Here is a 17,067-nt window from a genome sequence, read left to right as displayed (position 1 = left end):
TACAGAGAGGCCCTGGCACGTAGTAGGTCTTCGGACTGCGGGAGTTTTTGTCGAGGGCTGGTCCTTTGGGGTTCCCAGCCTAGGCTTCTGAGTCACCCATCCTGTTTCTCCACCGTATCCCGAGCCCAAGCGACTCCTGTAGCCTGGTGCCTATCCGCACGCCTTACCTCCCCGAGTCCATGTCCAGGTTGCAGGAAGAAGGGGGCAGCATTGTGGGAGGCTGGTCTCAGAGGAAGGGCCGCGATGGCCTGGCCCCTGGGGCCTGAGGGAACGGATCCGTTGATCCTGACTGCCTGAGGAGGGTGGCCTGGGTGGGGTGGGGCTGGCTGGGCCTGACCACTGCCACCGGCAAGCTGCAGGCCCGGCTCCCACTTGTCCCTTTGATCCCTTCTTCACCTCGGCTGTGGTGACCCCGACCTGAGCTTAAAGATGGTCCCTGCCCTTAGGGAGCTTGCCATTGGGGGAGTGGGGAATGAATGCTGTCATGGGCGTGTGAGTGTGCATGAGTGTGTGAGCGTGTGCGGGGAGGTACCAGTCAGCAGTGCTGGTTCAGGAGTCGTGCTAGCTGGGTTCGGTGTGAGTTCTCCTGCGTCATAGGCGTGTGACCTGGGGCGAGTTACTTCGCCTTTCTGAGCCTTAAGTGGAGCGTAGAGCTGCTGTACAAAGCTAGAGGTCAGATGGGTAAAGCATCAGGCATACTTCCTGGTACCACACAAGTCGTGGGGACCTGTGATTCTATGACAAGTAGTTATGTCCAAAAAACGCGTTTCCTAAAGTATTTTCTAGCTCTTATCCCGGTACAGCGCTCACTTCAATCAGCCCGTCCTTGAAAAAGTTAGATCAGGATTTCCGCACGTTGGCACAGTGGACATCTCGGGACGGAGGAGCCCCTGGGAGAGGCCGGCGCACACTGAAGGCTGTTCGGCAGCATCCCTGGCCTCTGCTCGCTAAATACCAGTAGCACTTTCCAGCTGTCACAACCAGAAATGTCCTCAGGCATTGCCACAGGTCCCAGGGGAATGGGGTGGGGGCGGGGGTTGGGGAGATGGGCAAAGTCACCCAGCCTTTGAGAACGGACTAGCGGGTTGTACAATGTTGGTATTTAATTGCTTCCTTGAAGGAAATTTACCACTGTAATGTAATTCGAGCAGGATCCTCATGTTGAGGGGACGGGGACTCGCTGAGGCATCCTTTGAGCCGGGTGTAGCTTCACAGCGTTTATCTAGGGGCCGGGGCAGCAGGTGTGAGAGCTCAGTGACATGCTCGCGTTCCTCAGGAGACAGGGTTGTTCCCGAGAAGCCCGGGGTCAGGGCCGCTGAGCTGCTTCGGTCTGGAGGGTGGGGATTCGCTCTGGCCACTGACACCTTGGGCGTCGCCCTTGTTCAGCTCTCCGAAGAGATGATCCGAGGCTCCTTCGCTGCAGAGAGGCGGTGGAGCTGCATCTGAAGGATGCGCAGGAACTTGGCAAGTGGTGACAGGGCCCAGAGGGAAGAGCTTGCGGCGGCCGGGAGCTGCGCTGCGACCGGCCGCGTTTAAAGAACCGTAATGGCGCGTCTTTCCGGTCGGCTGCGTGGCCTGGCCGGGAGCCACCTGGGGGCACAGTCTGTGTCTGGCTCACGCTGGCATCGAGTCGTAGTTCAGAGATGCAAGGAGTTGGCGGTTGAGCGCCGAGGCCGCTCAGACTCAGGTTTGTACCCCAGGTCTGCCGTTTTTGACCTGTGTGGCCTCAAGAACCTCACGCTCCGTGATTCCCCAGGGATATGGGTGATGTGGGGTTAACTGTAGTCTTGGGAAGAGTCCGCAGGAGGGTTAAATGAGTTAACATGGGTGAGGCTTTGGGCGGAGCACGGGGCAGGTTGGATTTCCGGCCCTGCTCTCTGCCTTATTTCGGCTTTTACGTAGATTGTACTTTTTTTTTTTTTTAAGGTTCTGCTCTATAGAAAAGTTTGAAACCACTGGCTTAAGAAAAATAAATCCTTAAATGGGCTCTTCGACTTGCTCTGAAAGTGTTCGACTGGAATCTTAGCTTCTGCAGTGGCCGCGGCTCCGGGAACCTGATGATCTGGAGGGGGCGTTAGCGCTGCTTGCCGTAAGCAGCACGAAGGAAGAAACGTGCTCTGCGCTTTCCCTCCGGGGAGGCGGGCCGGCCGGCCGGCAGGGCGGCTGCGCTTCAGAGGCGCGGGGCAGCCGGAGCCCGAGGCCCAGGGGGCGCCGAGCAGCGTCTGGTGCCTGCCAGGTGCCGTCCTCAGACTTCGTGCGGCCGCCTTGCGTAACTCAGCGACCGCGCGCGAGGGCGATGTGGCAGAGTGCGGGCCGCTTCCCGGCCAGGCTGCGTCCCTGTGGGGCTGGAGACAGACGCGTGCACGGCCCAGAGGCTGGCAGCTGGGGTTCTGCGCAGAGCCGGCAGCACCCGTGTCCCCTGCCGGAGGGGTCAGAGGCGGACCAGAGGCGGGGACCGTTTCTCCTTCCCCTCTGGCTGTTTTCTGCTGTCCGGCGCTGTCATGGAGACGCAAGGCCCTCCCGCGGCCGCCCCGTGTCGTTCCCTGCATGTCTGCAGGCGGCTGCGGCGGAGGCTGCGGTGGAGGCTGCGGTGGAGGCTGCAGCGGAGGCTGCGGTGGAGGCTGCAGCGGAGGCTACGGTGGAGGCTGCGTGCTGCACCCCAGCGTCGAAAAGCAGCTGGTGGCTTCCTGAGCCTCTCGCGTTCTCTCGTTCCGTAGTTCTGGTGGCAGCTCAAAGGTGGCAGCCCCTCCGCCTCCCGCCCCCCATGCGTCGGTTCTGTACGGTTCAGGAGGCACCCCTGGGAGCCTTGTTTAGAACCCAGTACTTCGCCCTAACAAGTTTCAAAATCCCCCAGTTCCTTGAGTTAAATCTCTTCCTGCTTAAAATTCCTGGAGCGGTTTCTGTATCCTGCACTGAAGGCTGATGAGCTCAGGTGAGTAGTGTAAATAAGTCTCGTTTATAGCTGAGGAAACTGAGGCAGGGGGTGGTTAAGTAGCTGTTTTGGAGAAGGAAGCAGAGGAGTTTGGACTCGGCGGGTTGGGCCCGGGCAGGAGGTAGGAGCTTGGAGTGTTGGCCTTGCGGGTGGCGTGGAACGGGTGCGGTGACCGTGGACGTGAGCGGTCAGAGGAGGACGGAGTGAGCCTGTGGCGGGGAGGGGGGCGAGCGTGGCAGCGGGTCGCCGAGGCAGCGAGGCGGCCGGTCGGGGAGGTGAGGGCTGAGAAGTGGCCATTTGGCGACCTCGCCCAGAGCTGCTGCGGTGGCGCAGGCTGCCGGGCGGCACAGCTGCAGACAGCGGGCGCACACGGCCCTTCTGGGGGCTGCGGAGAGGCAAGGAGTGCGGTGGTGGCTGGAGAAGGGAGTGGTGAGGCTTTTTCTTTTTTTTAAGGTTGACGAAACACGTGTTTTTGTTTATAGCTGAGACAGTTAATAAAAGAGAAGAAATTTAACATATCTGAGAGGGGAGAGAATTCCGGAGCATCGGTCTCGAGTTGCCTGGGAAGGAGTGGGACTCGGCGCTCAAGTGCAGGACTGGGCTTTGGCTGGTGGAATCGTCTAGATTCACAGGCCGCGTGGGCACGGACGCTGCGCGATGACGGGCCGTAGGAGTCTGTGGAAGTCTTTCTTTTTTCCAGTGCACATAGGCTACTTTATTGTTTTTAACACTTCTTCACTGTTCTTTTGTCTGAGTATACATTTTTAACTTCAACATATTTACTTTTTAAAATAGACTTTTTTAGAGCAGTTTTATTGAGCAGAAGTGAGCAGAAAGTAGAGGTCCCCCCCATCCGTGCAGCCTCCCCCCACCGGCCTCCGCTGCCAGGGTGGCGCCCGTGACAGCCGATGAACCTACGCTGACGCGCAATTACCCGGAGCCCATGCTTCACGCAAGCGGGCGCTGCCGCATTCTGCAATAGGCAGATGGGCAATGCCACGCGTCCACCGTCACGGCGCCACACACAGCGGCTTCAGTGGCCCGAGCAGCCACCTGTTCATCCTCCACCCCGCCCCCCACCCCCGTGACCACTGAGCTTCTCACTTGGAGTTTTGTCTTGCACAGTGTCGTGAGGATACAGCCTTTGCAGACTGGCTTCCGTCACTTAGTCTGTGCATTGAGGTTCCTCCGTGGCCGTTCGTGACTCGATAGCTTGGTTTGCTTTTTTTTTAAGCTCCGGATAGCATTCCGTTGTCTGGATGTTGCACAGTGTATTTGTCCATTCTCCTGCAGAGAACGTCTTGCTCCCAAGCTTAGGCGGTTATGAGTAAAGCTGCTGTAAACGTCTGTGCAGGTTCTGTGTGGACGTGAGGCTTCGGCTCCTCTGGGTGGCTGTCAAGGAGCCTGACTGCTGGATCGAACGGTAGGAGTCTGTCGAGTGTGGCGAGAAGCCGCCCCGCCGAGCGTTCCCACCAGCAGAGACCCCGCGTCCTGCTGCCCCGCGTCCTGCTGCCCCCCGTGCTCGCTGCCACGCGGTGGTGTCAGCGGAAGTTCTTTCTTTGGTGAAGCAGGAAGCAGGGCCTCAGCTGACAGTGAGGGTGGGCTGGAGGGAGGGGTGAGAGGCGTGAGGGAGCAGTGGACGTCACCTGGCGAGGGGGAGAGGCAGGGGCGGGGCGCGTGACCGTGGGGGACATCGAGGGCCCGACCAGGTGGCTGCAGCCCGGGCAGCAAGCTTGCGTCTTTTCTCCAGTGTGCCCCCTGCGCGGGCATGTGGGGGCCAGGTCATGATTTTGCTGAGTGCAGTGAAATAAGGCAGGCAGGCGTCGAGGGCACGTGTAAGAGTGTGCCCTGGCCTTTCAGCTGGGTAGAGAGTAGGGGGCATCTGGAGGGCGAGGGACCGTGGGAGGAGCAGGGGTCAGCAGCGGAGACCCGGGTGGGCAGAAGGGGTAGAAGAGCAGGGCGGGAGGCCCGCAGGCTGCAGGTTGGTGGGGGGTCTCGGCTGTGTGGATAGACAGGCCTGCCGGCCCAGGCGAGCTGGCGGCGGGAGGGGCAGCCCCCACCCCCGGTCTGTCTGACGGGGCGCTCCACCCCGGCGGTCAGGTCGTGTTCCAGCTGTGCCCGGCTTGTCTGGCCAGGGAGGGTTGGAGGAGGGCAGTGAAGTGCCCTCAGGCCACTCCTCTCGCAGGCTGGGCCACCGTTGTGGTGGGCACTGATTGCTGGGCTGGCCTTGGGCATCAGGAAACTCCCATTGGTGAGCAGCACCCTGTCCTCAGGGAGAGGGCGGCATGGGGGACAACGGCGAGTAGCCCTGAGAGGGCCGTGGGGCTCTCCTACACTGGCGCTCACAGCCGGCCCCACTGCTAAGGAGCTGCGTGGGACATTGGTGTCGGCTCTGGGGCACTGTGCCCTGGCGTGGACGCGGTCTCAAGTGACCCTCTGATGGGCCAAGGCTGGGGCAGCAAGAGAGTAAGGAAACGCCGGGAGGAAGCTCCCGAGGGGACCGTGGACCGTCGTCATGCTGGGCGGGAGGTGCTGCTTCCTCCTCGGCCCGCGGCCTGCTCCAGCAGACCCCACGCACACCCGGCTGGCTGCCCGTCGTTGCCACCCCATGGGCACCTGGGCAGGCGCGGCCTGGACAGCCAGCGCTGCCCAGAGCGAGGCCTGCGGACCGTGGGGCTCACTCACTCCGGCACCCCTCACCTCCGCGAGCTGTGGCGTCGCTGACCGTCTCTGCAAAGGCTCAGCTCTGCTGGGGGGTCCCCTCCAGCCTCCGCGTGGGGACGAGCCACGCGGGCCTTCTGTGCGCGCACACGAGAGGGGCCACGTGGAAGGTCCTGGAGGGGGCCTGTGTGTGTCACCGCCGCTCCCCAGGGGCCCCGTCTCCCAGCCGTGCCAGTCCTTGGAGACCCGCCTTGCAGCAGCACCCCTCAGCGCGTCTTCCGGGGCTGGAGCCCTCTCGGGGGCAGCGTGGGGTCTGTCCCCTCTCAGGGACATGATGGCGGCGGCTGCTTCCTGGTGTCATGGGCGCAGCCGGAGTGACGTGCGGGAAGGGGCCGTGGGAACTGGAACGAAGCCGCCACAGCCGCGGCGGGACTTGCCCCGCTTTGTGGTACTCGCTCCCCCGCTGCGGCACGTCGCCGTGCTGGGGCTGTCCCCAGGCGCTGAACGCAGTTGGGCCAGGCCGTCCCTGTGCAGCCCCGTGGGGGGAACCTCCCGGGATCAGCGCCTCCTTTCCTCCCACAGGCTGGTGACCCTCCTGCCCTCCCGTGTCACTTTCAATGAGGAGGACCTGCCAGAGGGTTTCGGGAAGGGTGGCGGCTCCCTTGGCCGTGGCCACATGGCTCCCGGCTCACGCCGTTGCTGTGGCAGCTGCCATCGTGCCGTGTCGTCTGATGGGTCCCCCAGCCTGGGTCCCCCCGGAAGGACTGCATCCCACTCATCCCGTGCCGTCACCTAGTTAGAACTCAGTAAACGCTTGTCAGATGGTTGAATTCAGACATCATTCAGTTCTCTGGTGACTGTGCACCCGGGACCCAGTGCGGGGGACCCAGCTGCCAGCAAGCCCCTTCCCCAAATAAAAGTCCCATATGGCACCTGCAGTCCGTTGTGGGCACACAGCTGCAGAGATGCTCCATGTCAGGCTTCACGTGCTGGGGAGAAAGAACATGCAGGGTATCCGGGGAGGGATGCGGGTGGTCATAGGGAAGCGGGTGGTCAGGGAGGGTCTCACTGAGCAGCTGACGCTTGAGCAGAGATCCGAACGCGACCAGGGAGGAGGGTGTTCTGGTCAAAGGCCATGGTGGGCACAGAGGTTCAGGGGCTGGTGGGGACTTGCCTGGTTTTTCACATGTCTGTCCGATGGCCTCCACCAACCTGAGCCCATGCCCGTGGTCCCACAGTCGCTCATGCCCACTGCAGCAGCCGCCCTGTTTGGTTATCTGGGGTCCTGGGCACAGTTGGCGCCTGTGCTAGAGTCTAGACCTGTGCTGTCCTGTATGTTAGCCATTAGCCACATGTAGCTATTTAAATTTAATTGAAATGGAAAATTTGCTTCCTCAGGCACACCAGTCACACTCCTGGGCTCAGCAGCCATGTGTGGCCAGTGGCTACTGCATTAACAGCTCAGATTTGACCATTGCCACTGTTGTGGAAGTCCCGCTGTTGGGCGCTGGTCCCCGTGGTCTGCACGGGTCTGTGACTTGGTTTTAACCGTATTCTTGCTGTGTGTGAAAGCAGCATGAGGTGGTTAGGAAACTTAGGACTCAGTAACGAGGCGTAGGAAGCCAGGGAGAGCCGGCAGAAAGAAACCTGGGGGAGGGGACGAAACGGAGGCGAGGTGGCCTGCTAGGCAGGCAGGCAGGCGTGGTGGACAGGGCTGGGGGCCGTGGCTGCTGCGCTCGCTGTCGAGAATGGAGACACTGTGCCTTCAGTGCATATCTGAACATGCGGGGACGGTCAGTACAGCAGAGAGGGAGGGGCTGTGTCCCGCAGGTGTTCGTTGTGCCTCCGGCGTGGGGGCAAGGGCTCCATGGGGATTCAGAGAGCGCAGGTGCAGAGCCAAGATGCCACTGTGTCCGCCCTACCCCTCCGGCTGGGCCGGTCGCTTCCCTTTCCCGCATCTTGCTTTTCTTATCTCCGAAATGGTGATAAGGAGACAGTGGTACGGAGCGCTCGGCACGGCCGTCTCTGCCGTCTTCTCACGAGCGTCTTTCCTGCTCATCACGCGAAGGGGCGAGTGGCGAGTGGCGAGTGAATGGAGGCTTGTAAATCCCGACTCGCCCTCAAGAGCAGCAGCAGCAAAGGGGAAAGGAGAAACAAAGGGTCAGCTCCATCCTGAGGGGCGGACAATGGTCCTCAGGACTCGACTGAAAGCAGGTCCGTGGCCTTTCCCGGTCCAGCCGGTGCTCTGCTTGGCGTTGACATAGGGGACCAGGGACCCTCTCCACTTGGTGTTGACGTAGGGGACCAGGGACCTGTTCTGCGTCCCAGCGGGCGTGACAACCTGTTTCCTTCCGTGGCTGGCCGAGGAAGCTCCTCTGATCTGAGGAAGCAGCTTACTGCGTTCAGCCCTGCGTGTTGGTGGCTGAGGCCGAGCTTCGGCCCCCTCAGCGGGGAGGGCAGGGACTTTCATGGTGGAGTCAGTGGCAGTGGAACGGTGTGAACCGAAGCAAGGAGGGACTTCAGCCTGTGTGTTGTGTCCCCTGTCTGTCCCGTTCACAGCCAGGCCGTGTTCCTGATAAACCTCACCGCCTCGCTGATTTCCCAAGCGCGTTTGGAGGGCTGGGGGAAAGGGGAATGTGTTCTTCCGGGACCCACGTGGCTCCCGGTTTGGGAACACTCTCAGTGTGCTGGCACTGTCAGGGAGTCACGCGCTGTGTCTTTCTGGGAACTCCCAGGTTTCTGTGCTCAGGTGCCTTGCCAGCCCGCCTCGGTCCTGCCCTTGGTGAGGTCGTGGTCAGCCTGGGAGGGGTGGCTCAGAGCGAAATGCGCGATACTTTGTGGGAGTCTAGGACTTTGTTGGATCTCGAGAAACCTACAGGCAAACCCAAATCCATTCCTGCAAAGCAAGTCGTCAGCCAGTGGCTTATTTTTACTAATTAACCAACTTCCCTTTCCTCAGGTGGATATCGAATCTGTTCTGCGGAACAAATGTTAGTGGAATAACCTAACAGTTTAAATAGTCTACTTTCGGCCTCGAAAAGAACCTAGTCTAAAATGTTTACATATTTTGTCTGTGGAACATTCAGTCTTGGAGATAGCTAACATTAAATTCTCTCCTGCCTCCTGTACTGTGTGTGCACGCACATCTCACGGATTGCCACACCAGCCAGTTCCTGTTTACGTTACGTGAGCTGGGTTTGTAACTGAGAGTTGTTTCAATTCCAGTTTTGCTGATTCTTGGTTGTGGTTGATTTCAGGATATCTGTGAGGTCCTGTGTGGGGCAGGGTGACGTCCTCCAGGAGTGCTCTGGCGGTCCGGGGCCCCAGGGCAGTCGTTTTCCTGTCATTTCCCCTCTGCTTCTGCCCAGCCTGTGTGTACATGTTACAGGGAGCCATGCAGGTCTGCGGAGTTTGGAGATTAGGGTTAGGGTTTAAGTTCCTGTAGCCTTTAGGTTTCAGAGTGGGGTGTTAGACACATTTTCGACAGGAGGGGAGAGAGCAGAAGAGGTCCAGAGTGTGCGGGGCTTGGTCCCCCAGGCCCTGTTCTGCAGAGGCAGAAGGGAATCTGGCATGAAGACAAGGGTTGAGGCCAGTTAGACGAGGAAAAACGCTTCCTGGATCGGCCCTAGCGCCTGACTGCTCGTTGACTGTCCTTACTCTGGAATGAGATTTCTTTGCGAGTGTTATTTTTGAAGTAGAAGTGGAGTGGCGGTGGGAGTTTGGGAGAGGACACGGTAACCCGCACTCACTCGGGCGGGCGCTGGCTGCTCTGACAAACACGGCACAGATCATGGCGCAGACGCAGTGCACGTGCGCTTCCAGCGCCGGCTCCCCCCAGTTCTTTGGGGGCTCAGCTGGCTCCCGCCCAGGTCTCTAGGCTCCTCTGTGTCACGCCGAGGAGGCCAGACCTGCAGGCACGGCCCCTGCCGTTCACCAGCCATGTGGCCGCTCCGCCCTCGGGAGGTTGGGAAAGGGGACCGGCGCCCGGACAGCGAGGGGGCGGCGTGGGGAATGGCTGGGAGCGTGGGCCGGGTCCGGGGTCCCTTTTCTCGGTCTCCCTTCTTCATAGAACCGAATGCCTGGAGTCGGTGAGTTGAACGCGTCGCCATCGTTTTGCTGGAACCTGAGCCCCAACACCAGCAGGACGGACTCTGCGCGGCGCGGCGCAGTGCGGTGCGGCGTGGCGTGACGTGACGCGTAGCGTGGCGCGGCGCAGCGCGGCGTGACGTGACGTGACGCGTAGCGTGGCGTGGCGCGGGGTAGCGTGACGTGGCGCGGTGTAGCGTAGCGTGGCACGGCGTGGCGTGACGTGACGCGTGGCGTGACGCGGCGTAGCGTGACGTAGTGTGACGTGCATGCGGCGTGACGTGACGTGGCGCGGTGTAGCGTAGCGTGGCACGGCGTGGCGTGACGTGACGCGTAGCGTGGCGTGACGTGGCGTGACGCGGCGTAGCGTCACGTGGCGTGGCGTGAGGAGCGTCTGGCCGCGCAAGCCTCCCGCTCTGTGCTGCGGCCGTGAGCACGAGCGCCTTGCTTAGACCCCTCGGAGCCCGCAGCCCCGTCGCCACCCGCTCGCCCGCGCTGCTCCCTCTGCCGGGCACTCCTGTTGTCCTTCGGGATTCGCCTGAAGTGATGCCTCCTCTAGGAAGGCTGCTCTGGGCGCCCCCACCCTCGGGGCACGCTCATTTGCATGTCCCGGTCCCTGGCCGCTTTAGAGACCGCCCTGCCGCCTTCCCCACCCCCGTGGACCTTGAGTCTGGGGGCGGCGGCAGGGCTGTGTTTTAGTCGTTCTTTGTTTTCCTGGCATGCAGGCACTTAGTAGAGGTTCAGTCGTCTTAAGTGAATGAAGGGTAGACCCGGTAGACCGTAAATTGAAAGTAAAGAGATCTGGTACACTTAACTTTTAAAATGTAAATATTTTCCTTTTCAATTATATTATCATTCCGGATATCCCAGTGGGCCCCCCTTGGAGGGCACACCCCCCCGTTTGGGTTTCAGACTGTGCGTGCGACACCGGTGGTGTCTGCAAGGCCGGCACGAACTTCTGAGACTTTAAATGATAAACCCCTTTTACATATTTTCTTAAAGTTTCTCTTTGTTTAAATATATACAGGAAAATTTTGGCTTTTTGTGTTTATCATTCTATTTTTGTCCTTTCTACTGTTAAATATACTACTAATTTTCTTTCTTGCTGTGCTCCTTTACTGACTTTCTATGAATTTTAAGCATGAAGATGTGTAATGATTCTACAGTTTGGTATCCTGCCTCTGGACTTAGAGAAAACATTTCCTCACATAATTAAAAACTTACACACTTATTACCGGCTTCGTGGTCCTCTGTCCTGTGAATCAGCCACTTGTCCGACAATACGGAAGTGGTGTCTGTTCCTGCGCTCTGATTACACAGAGTTACCTGTGTGCACGTCTGCGTGTCGCATGGTTTCCTGGGGCAGACTCCTACAGGCGCTGCCTGCTTCATGGCCACCGTCCCGACCCCTGGTCAGCTCTGACCTGCGCTGTCCCGAGATGGTGACCATGAACCCCCAGGAATCCTCTGTCCTGGGTGCGACTTTACTGGCAGTGGAAATCCAGCCCCTGTCTTATGAATGAGGACACCCTCAAAGAGCCGAGGGGCTGCTGGACTTCGTCCTCGGGGAGGCTTCGTCCTCACAGGTCCTTTCATCTAGGAGCGTAGAGGTGCCTTGAGCTCTCTCCTCTCCTTTGCTGTGGCCCACGGGGCTGGTATTGACCCAGAGGCCTTTGCCTGAGAGGCTCCCTTGTCCTCTACCCTGTGTGCCCCTGTGCGATTTCTGCTCCTCTCTAGGGCCCGACACTGTTAGCCCCTTTCTGGGAAACCTTCCTGGGGTGCCCCAGCAGAGGCGGCCGCCCTTAGGTGCATTGCTCTATCCTTGCTGTCCTGCAGCCTGGCTTTAGTCTTATTTCTTATGTCTTATTCTTACTGTGAGCCCCTCAGGGACAGAGCCTGGGGCTTTGTCATCCCTCATGCCAACTAATGCCTAGCTAATGTTCTTGATTGGCCCTGGACCATTGGCAGAATGTGGCCCTCTACTGTCCACACAGTGTGGAGCTGCAGGTAGGGGTGGTTTGTTTTAATCCACGTAGGACTAAATCCTCTTGTTTAATCCTCTTTGTGCCTCTGGCCAGGCATTTCCATATGAGAGAAGACAGGTCTGCTGGATTCTGGGAGTGAGGCCCAGAAGTGCTGCTGTGGAGGGGCAGGGCACACTCAGGCGAGCCCCAGAAGCCACCTGGGGCAGGGGTCTGCCTGCAGCCTGGATCGACTTTTGCTTTAGTAAGTAGAATTGTTGGAGCAGTTTAAAGCAAAATCCAAAAAATTGTAATCCAGTGTTCATGGAAACTGCTGGAAAGGAGTCAATCTTCATGTAGATTAAAGCATCAGTTAAAGAAATGGGAGAGCGTGGGAAGGAGAACATTTATTAAGGAGCAAAGTTCTCAGCCCTAGCTACACAAAAGAATTCTCTGGGAAACTAAAAAAAAAAAAAAAGTTGACATCCAGGCCTCACCCTCAGAGATCAGTTTTCGTCGGTTTGGGGTGAGACCTGTGCCTCAGGACAGCTCTCTGGGCGACTCCAGCGTGCATCCAGGACCGAGAGCCGCCAGTGGGGAGCGTGGACCTACGTCTAACATGCCCTTCGGGTTACTGTGTGGCCTTAAGGCAGGGGGGACCGTAGATAAGCCCCCTGGGTGGGGGTCTGTATCTCTGATCATTTACAGTTGTCGTCCCTGTCCTTGGCACAGTGCCTACAACGCAGTCGATGCTCAATATGTGTTTGTCGAATGAAAGAAATAACAGGTGAGTGGGGTTAGGATTAAATGAGATGAGCTGCTCAGCCCAGTGGCCTACAAACTGAACAAAGGCCGCTGACCTGGTCACTGCCTCTGCTGTCCGGATGAGGGAGCCGAGAGGTTCCTGTCTCACCGAAGCCACACAGCTTCTTCAGCACTGATTTGAACCCAGATCTGCCTAATACCGAATCCCAGGTGTAGATTTGCCGCCTTAGTCCGGGCTCATCCTTGAAGGCCCCTGAAATCGAAGCAGTCCTCTCATGCCTTGCCTCACCTGTGGCCTTGAGCCTCGGCCCACGCATGCTCTGTGGTGCTCACAGTCGCAGGCTGTTGCTAACTAGCAGCATGTTCCGTCTTCGGCTTAGTGTCCACGTGGAGACCAAGACTAAATCTGTATTTTCTGCCTCAGTAAAGGAGCGTTCTGTATTAAATTACACAGGCATTCGCGCCCCGCCTTCTCTCTCCTTTAAAAGCCTAAGCCGATGTTAGAGACTGCATCCCTGTTTAGTGTTTCATTCCTGTGTTTAAATATTGGGGGGTGTCCGAAGGACACTTCAAGGAGGTTGTGACACAGAACGCTGGGTCCAATTTGGACTCTGACTTATCAGAGGTGTATAGCCGAGTGCCTTTCAGGGTTAGTTAATGGGTTACCTGTTCCTACAGCACCATCTGGCAGGCTTCCTGCCAGGCCCTGGGGATACAAAGACCAAGTAGGACGCCCCCACCCCCCAGTGTGGGAGGCGATATGGAAATAACTAAAGTACAAGTCCCCAGCTCCTTGTCCAAGATACGTGCAAAGGTCTCCGGGAGCCTGGGGTAGGGCCTCGGTGGGGAGGGCCCCCACCCCCAGGATAGGCTCCAGAGGGAGTGGTCCGAGCTGAGCTGGCGTTCAGTGACTGACGGGGACTGCCCCGTACAGAGCGTCACCAGTTCCCATGAAGTCTCCGTCACGTCCCTTCCCCGTCGGGACCTCGCTCCTCAGGAGCAACCACTGTTCTGAATCCTGGCGCCGTGGATTGGTTTTGCCGTTTTTGAAGTGGAGGTAAATGGAGTCATCGGGTGCATACACTTGGGCGCGTGGCTTGCTTCGCTCAGCGTTGAGGTTCACCCAGATAGTCACTGTACGGTGGCAGCGTTCGTTTTATTTCATTATGTAGTTTTCGGTTGCACAGATGTACCTCCGTGTGTCCTCTTGGAGATGGACGTAAGGTTTGTTCATTTTGCGACACTTAGGGAGAGTGCTCATCGCAGTGCTCTCGCACGTGTCTGTTGTGCACATGTACCCAGGGCGCACCTGCCGACTCTGCCGTGGACGCTGCGGAGCGGTTTCCCCGGGCGCTTGTCCCAGCCGATGCTCCTGCCGCCGCGTGCTAGCCTCACACTGAATCGCGGGGTGTTCCACTTTGCTGTTTTCTCAAGATTTTTCTCTGGTGGTTAAATCAACCTACCAATTTGTTAAAACTTATAGAGCTATACACCAAAAAGTCAGTTTTATTGTATATGAATTTAAAAAAATAAAAAGCCTTCACAGAGGATTTAAAAAATGTGTGCACACATATACACATGCACACTCCAAGTCAAATGATCCTTGAAAGGGGGTCAGAAAGCCCTGGTTGAATAAGTTTTTTTGTGTGTGAATAATGCTTATAAGTATATTTATTGACTGACCTAACAGATTTCCTCTGGGGTAGGAGAGACGAGTAAAAGTTTTGTTCTCCGAAAGAATTTGTGTGTTTCATAAATGTTTGGAAGAATTCATCAGTGAGATCATCTGGACCTGAGTTTTCTTTGTGAGTTTTTTAATTATAGATGTTTTTTGGATTTTTTTTTCTGATGTAAAATAAATATGAATATCACAGGTTAAGGAGGAATTTGGAGGGATGTGGGAACCTGCAGCTGCAGGTGACTGAGAAGAGAGGGTGTGGCCTGAGCGGGGGCGGGGCTTGGGCCCATCCGGTGGCTTCTTCATGAATGGTTACTTTGCGCCTTGCCCTGAGCCTTTGACCTGCGGGGCCAAGGAATGGGGGTTTGACTCCTGGGGAGTGAGGAATTTGACAAGAAATTTTAAGTAGGATAGCAGGGATTTAAAGTGTATGCGTCGTCAGAGCAGCGCCTTTGTCAGAGCAGCGCCTTTCTAACGGGCACAAGCACCAGAGAGCCACCTGGGAGGCGCAAGGGGCAGACTGTGGGCCTGCCCAGAGGTGCAGGTTCAGGAGGGCCGGGCGGGGCTCCAGATTCTGTTTCCAGCCAGTTCCCAGGCGACGCTGCTTCCAGTCCAGATCCTGCACCTCAGGGTGCGCGGTGTTTGTGCATTCATTAGTCACCCCTGTGTCAGGTGCACTGGGGAGGAGCCTGGCACAGACAGGTGCTCAGTGCCACTCCTGTGCCATGTCGTTTCCCATCCTTGGTTGTCTTATCTTTTTTAATTGCGAAAGAAATACATGCTTGTTTTGTTTTTGTTTTTGTTTTTTTGTTTTTAGCAATACAGACATTTGTAAAGTAAAATTTCCGTCTTTGCCGCTTACCACCTCCTCTCGCCAGGTGACCACCTACTGACTCTGCTCGGCCCCTTCGCACAGGTGCCACCATGCAGACACACTGAGGGGCCAGGCAGCGGGTTCCACCACACTCCTGGCCCAAGGCCCGCCGGCCAACCTAGTGACCTCTTGTGGATTTAGAACAGATCGGTTTTGTTGACCTTGAAGTTGTCAGTTGGATCTTGTCCTTTGAAAGTCCTTAACAGTGTCTGAAGTCAGGGACGGGAGGCTCAGCCTCCCGGGCTGAAGGTTCCCAGGCAGGTATTTGGGCAGGGCTGTAGGTGGCGGTGCCTGTGACTCACCCCCATACCCGCCGTCTCCGTCACAGAGCGCACGCAATGAGTGTTTCTCATGGAGGCATCTAGGCAGTTCCAGATGTGACTTCGCCTCACTTCCCACATAGAGGAGTCTGTGGGTTTTGGGACTCGTTGGCCTGTCCTGTCGTGGTGTGTGGCTGCGGGTTGCTGCGGGGCGCCGACGTGGAGCGGAGCGGTGCTGCGTCCAGGAACCAGCCCCTCCCGCTTTGCCGCCCAGACGCCCGCCCGCCCCTCCCTGTGACTCGGGAGGACTCAGAGCCCTGTCCGCCCCGCCCCGCCCCGCCGGTCTCCTCCGTCAGGCAGCTCCCGGACGGTGTGCAGCAGCAGCCGGCACGGAGCCCGTGGCTGCCCTGGGACCGTGGCCCCGGCTGGCCAGGGATGTGGCAAGGGGCGAGGCGGTGCCTCTGCGGCCGGCCTTGCCCAGCCGCGCGGTCGCGGTAGGCGCCATGTCCGTCTCCTCTGCGTTCCTGTTCGCGGACAGGTTTGTGGCCGCAGCCTCCCTTCCTGGCTCTTGTACTTGGAGACGTGCGGGGGGCAGGGTCTGACCGTGCGGGGATGTAGCCCCCACGGCGGGCAGGGCTGTGGCCTGGGGGAGGGGAGCGCGTGCGGCCCCGCGTGGCTCCAGCGAGGGCCCCTGCGCGCCGGGAGCACGGCCGGTGGGGACGGCACGCGCCCCGGGCCCCCCGAGGTGCCTGCCGTCTCTGCGCCCGGGGGTCGCCTTCTCGGCCACAGACACCGCTGGGGAAGGTCCTCTGAGGGCGGACAGGCCCCAGGCATTTCCAGCTCTGGGGGGTTCCAGGACTGGCCGCAGGGCCCCTCCCGCTCTGGCCAGCTCTCCCCCGGGGCAGGCAGGACTGTCGCACAGGTCCGCATTCCAGAGCATTCCAGAATGCTGTTCCTTCGCGAGTTTCTGTGCCGGCCCGGGGGGGCCGGCCTTTCCGCTGGCATCCTGCGCGCGGCGTCAGAGGCGGCGTCGGCGTCCGCAGGCTGCGGGGTGCGCGCGGCGCCCCCGGAGTAAGCGCGGCGCTGCCCGTCCGGGCGGCGGGGACGGCGCTGGCCTCCGCGCAGGCCGCGCCGCACGTCCCCGTCCCCGGCGGAGGCGGCGCCTGACCAGCGAGCCGTGGCAGGTCACAGCGGTTCAGGAGATGGCCCAGAAGGTGCCCAGCCGTTTCCGTGGGAACCGAGTGTTCCCGCTTGTCCCTCCCGAGCCCCTCCCGGCTTTGGAACCCGAAATTGCTCACAGTTCCTGAGCGCGACAGGGGAGGAGGGACGGCGCAGAGGCCCCGGGCGGAGGACGACTTCGGCGGTGTCTTTCTCAAGACTCCACGAAGCTTTGAGAAATCCCTGCTGGGACTTCGCGGCCGGCGGAACCTGCTCCACCAGGGCGGGGGCATCGCGTCCGTGCACCCCTGCCGCCCCTGCTCGCCGGGGACCCCGCCACTGCGCATGTGCCAGCAGCGGCCTCCCGTGCTTGGGTCTGAGTCTTGTTGCGTCGCTCGGCTCTGTGTCGGGGCGGCACACCCCAGCCTCCCCAAATCCGAGCTTCTATTTTAAATGGGCAGGAATAATTCTCATGTAATATTTATGAAAATTCCCCCAAAAAAGCATGCATCAAATAAATTTGAATGCTCTCCTGCATGCCAGGAACTGTTCTAGATGCTAGAGGCTCCGCAGTAAACGGAGGAGACGGTACAAGGCGTCCTCATTTGATGCGGCAATGGGTTCTGTGACTTTAAGCGGAAGGCCGTGTAACAGAACCAACTTTATAACAGGCTGATAATTGCTGTAAACCA

At 58.9% G+C, this 17,067-nt stretch overlaps 1 protein-coding gene across 5 annotated transcripts in view; it reads left to right on the top strand.

Moving 5' to 3' along the window:
* TBC1D14 (TBC1 domain family member 14) overlaps positions 1-17,067 on the top strand; it is a 74,211-nt gene that overhangs the window by 12,089 nt on the left and 45,055 nt on the right. The window contains exon 1 of one of the 5 annotated variants that reach the window (XM_016161234.2): positions 11,561-13,462. The exons of 3 other annotated variants lie outside the window; for them this stretch is intronic. In XM_016161234.2, the coding sequence (XP_016016720.1) occupies positions 13,356-13,462 (107 nt within the window). In that variant the 5' untranslated portion in view covers positions 11,561-13,355. Of the gene's footprint in view, positions 1-11,560; positions 13,463-15,705; positions 15,756-17,067 lie in introns of those variants that run through there. One more of the 5 variants, XM_016161235.2, reaches the window with a different exon arrangement.

This window comes from Rousettus aegyptiacus, unplaced genomic scaffold, assembly GCF_014176215.1.
Source record: "Rousettus aegyptiacus isolate mRouAeg1 unplaced genomic scaffold, mRouAeg1.p scaffold_m13_p_10, whole genome shotgun sequence".
Lineage (NCBI taxonomy): Eukaryota > Metazoa > Chordata > Mammalia > Chiroptera > Pteropodidae > Rousettus > Rousettus aegyptiacus.
Note: the sequence above shows the minus strand (reverse complement) of the source record. Positions and strands in the feature narration are given on the sequence as shown.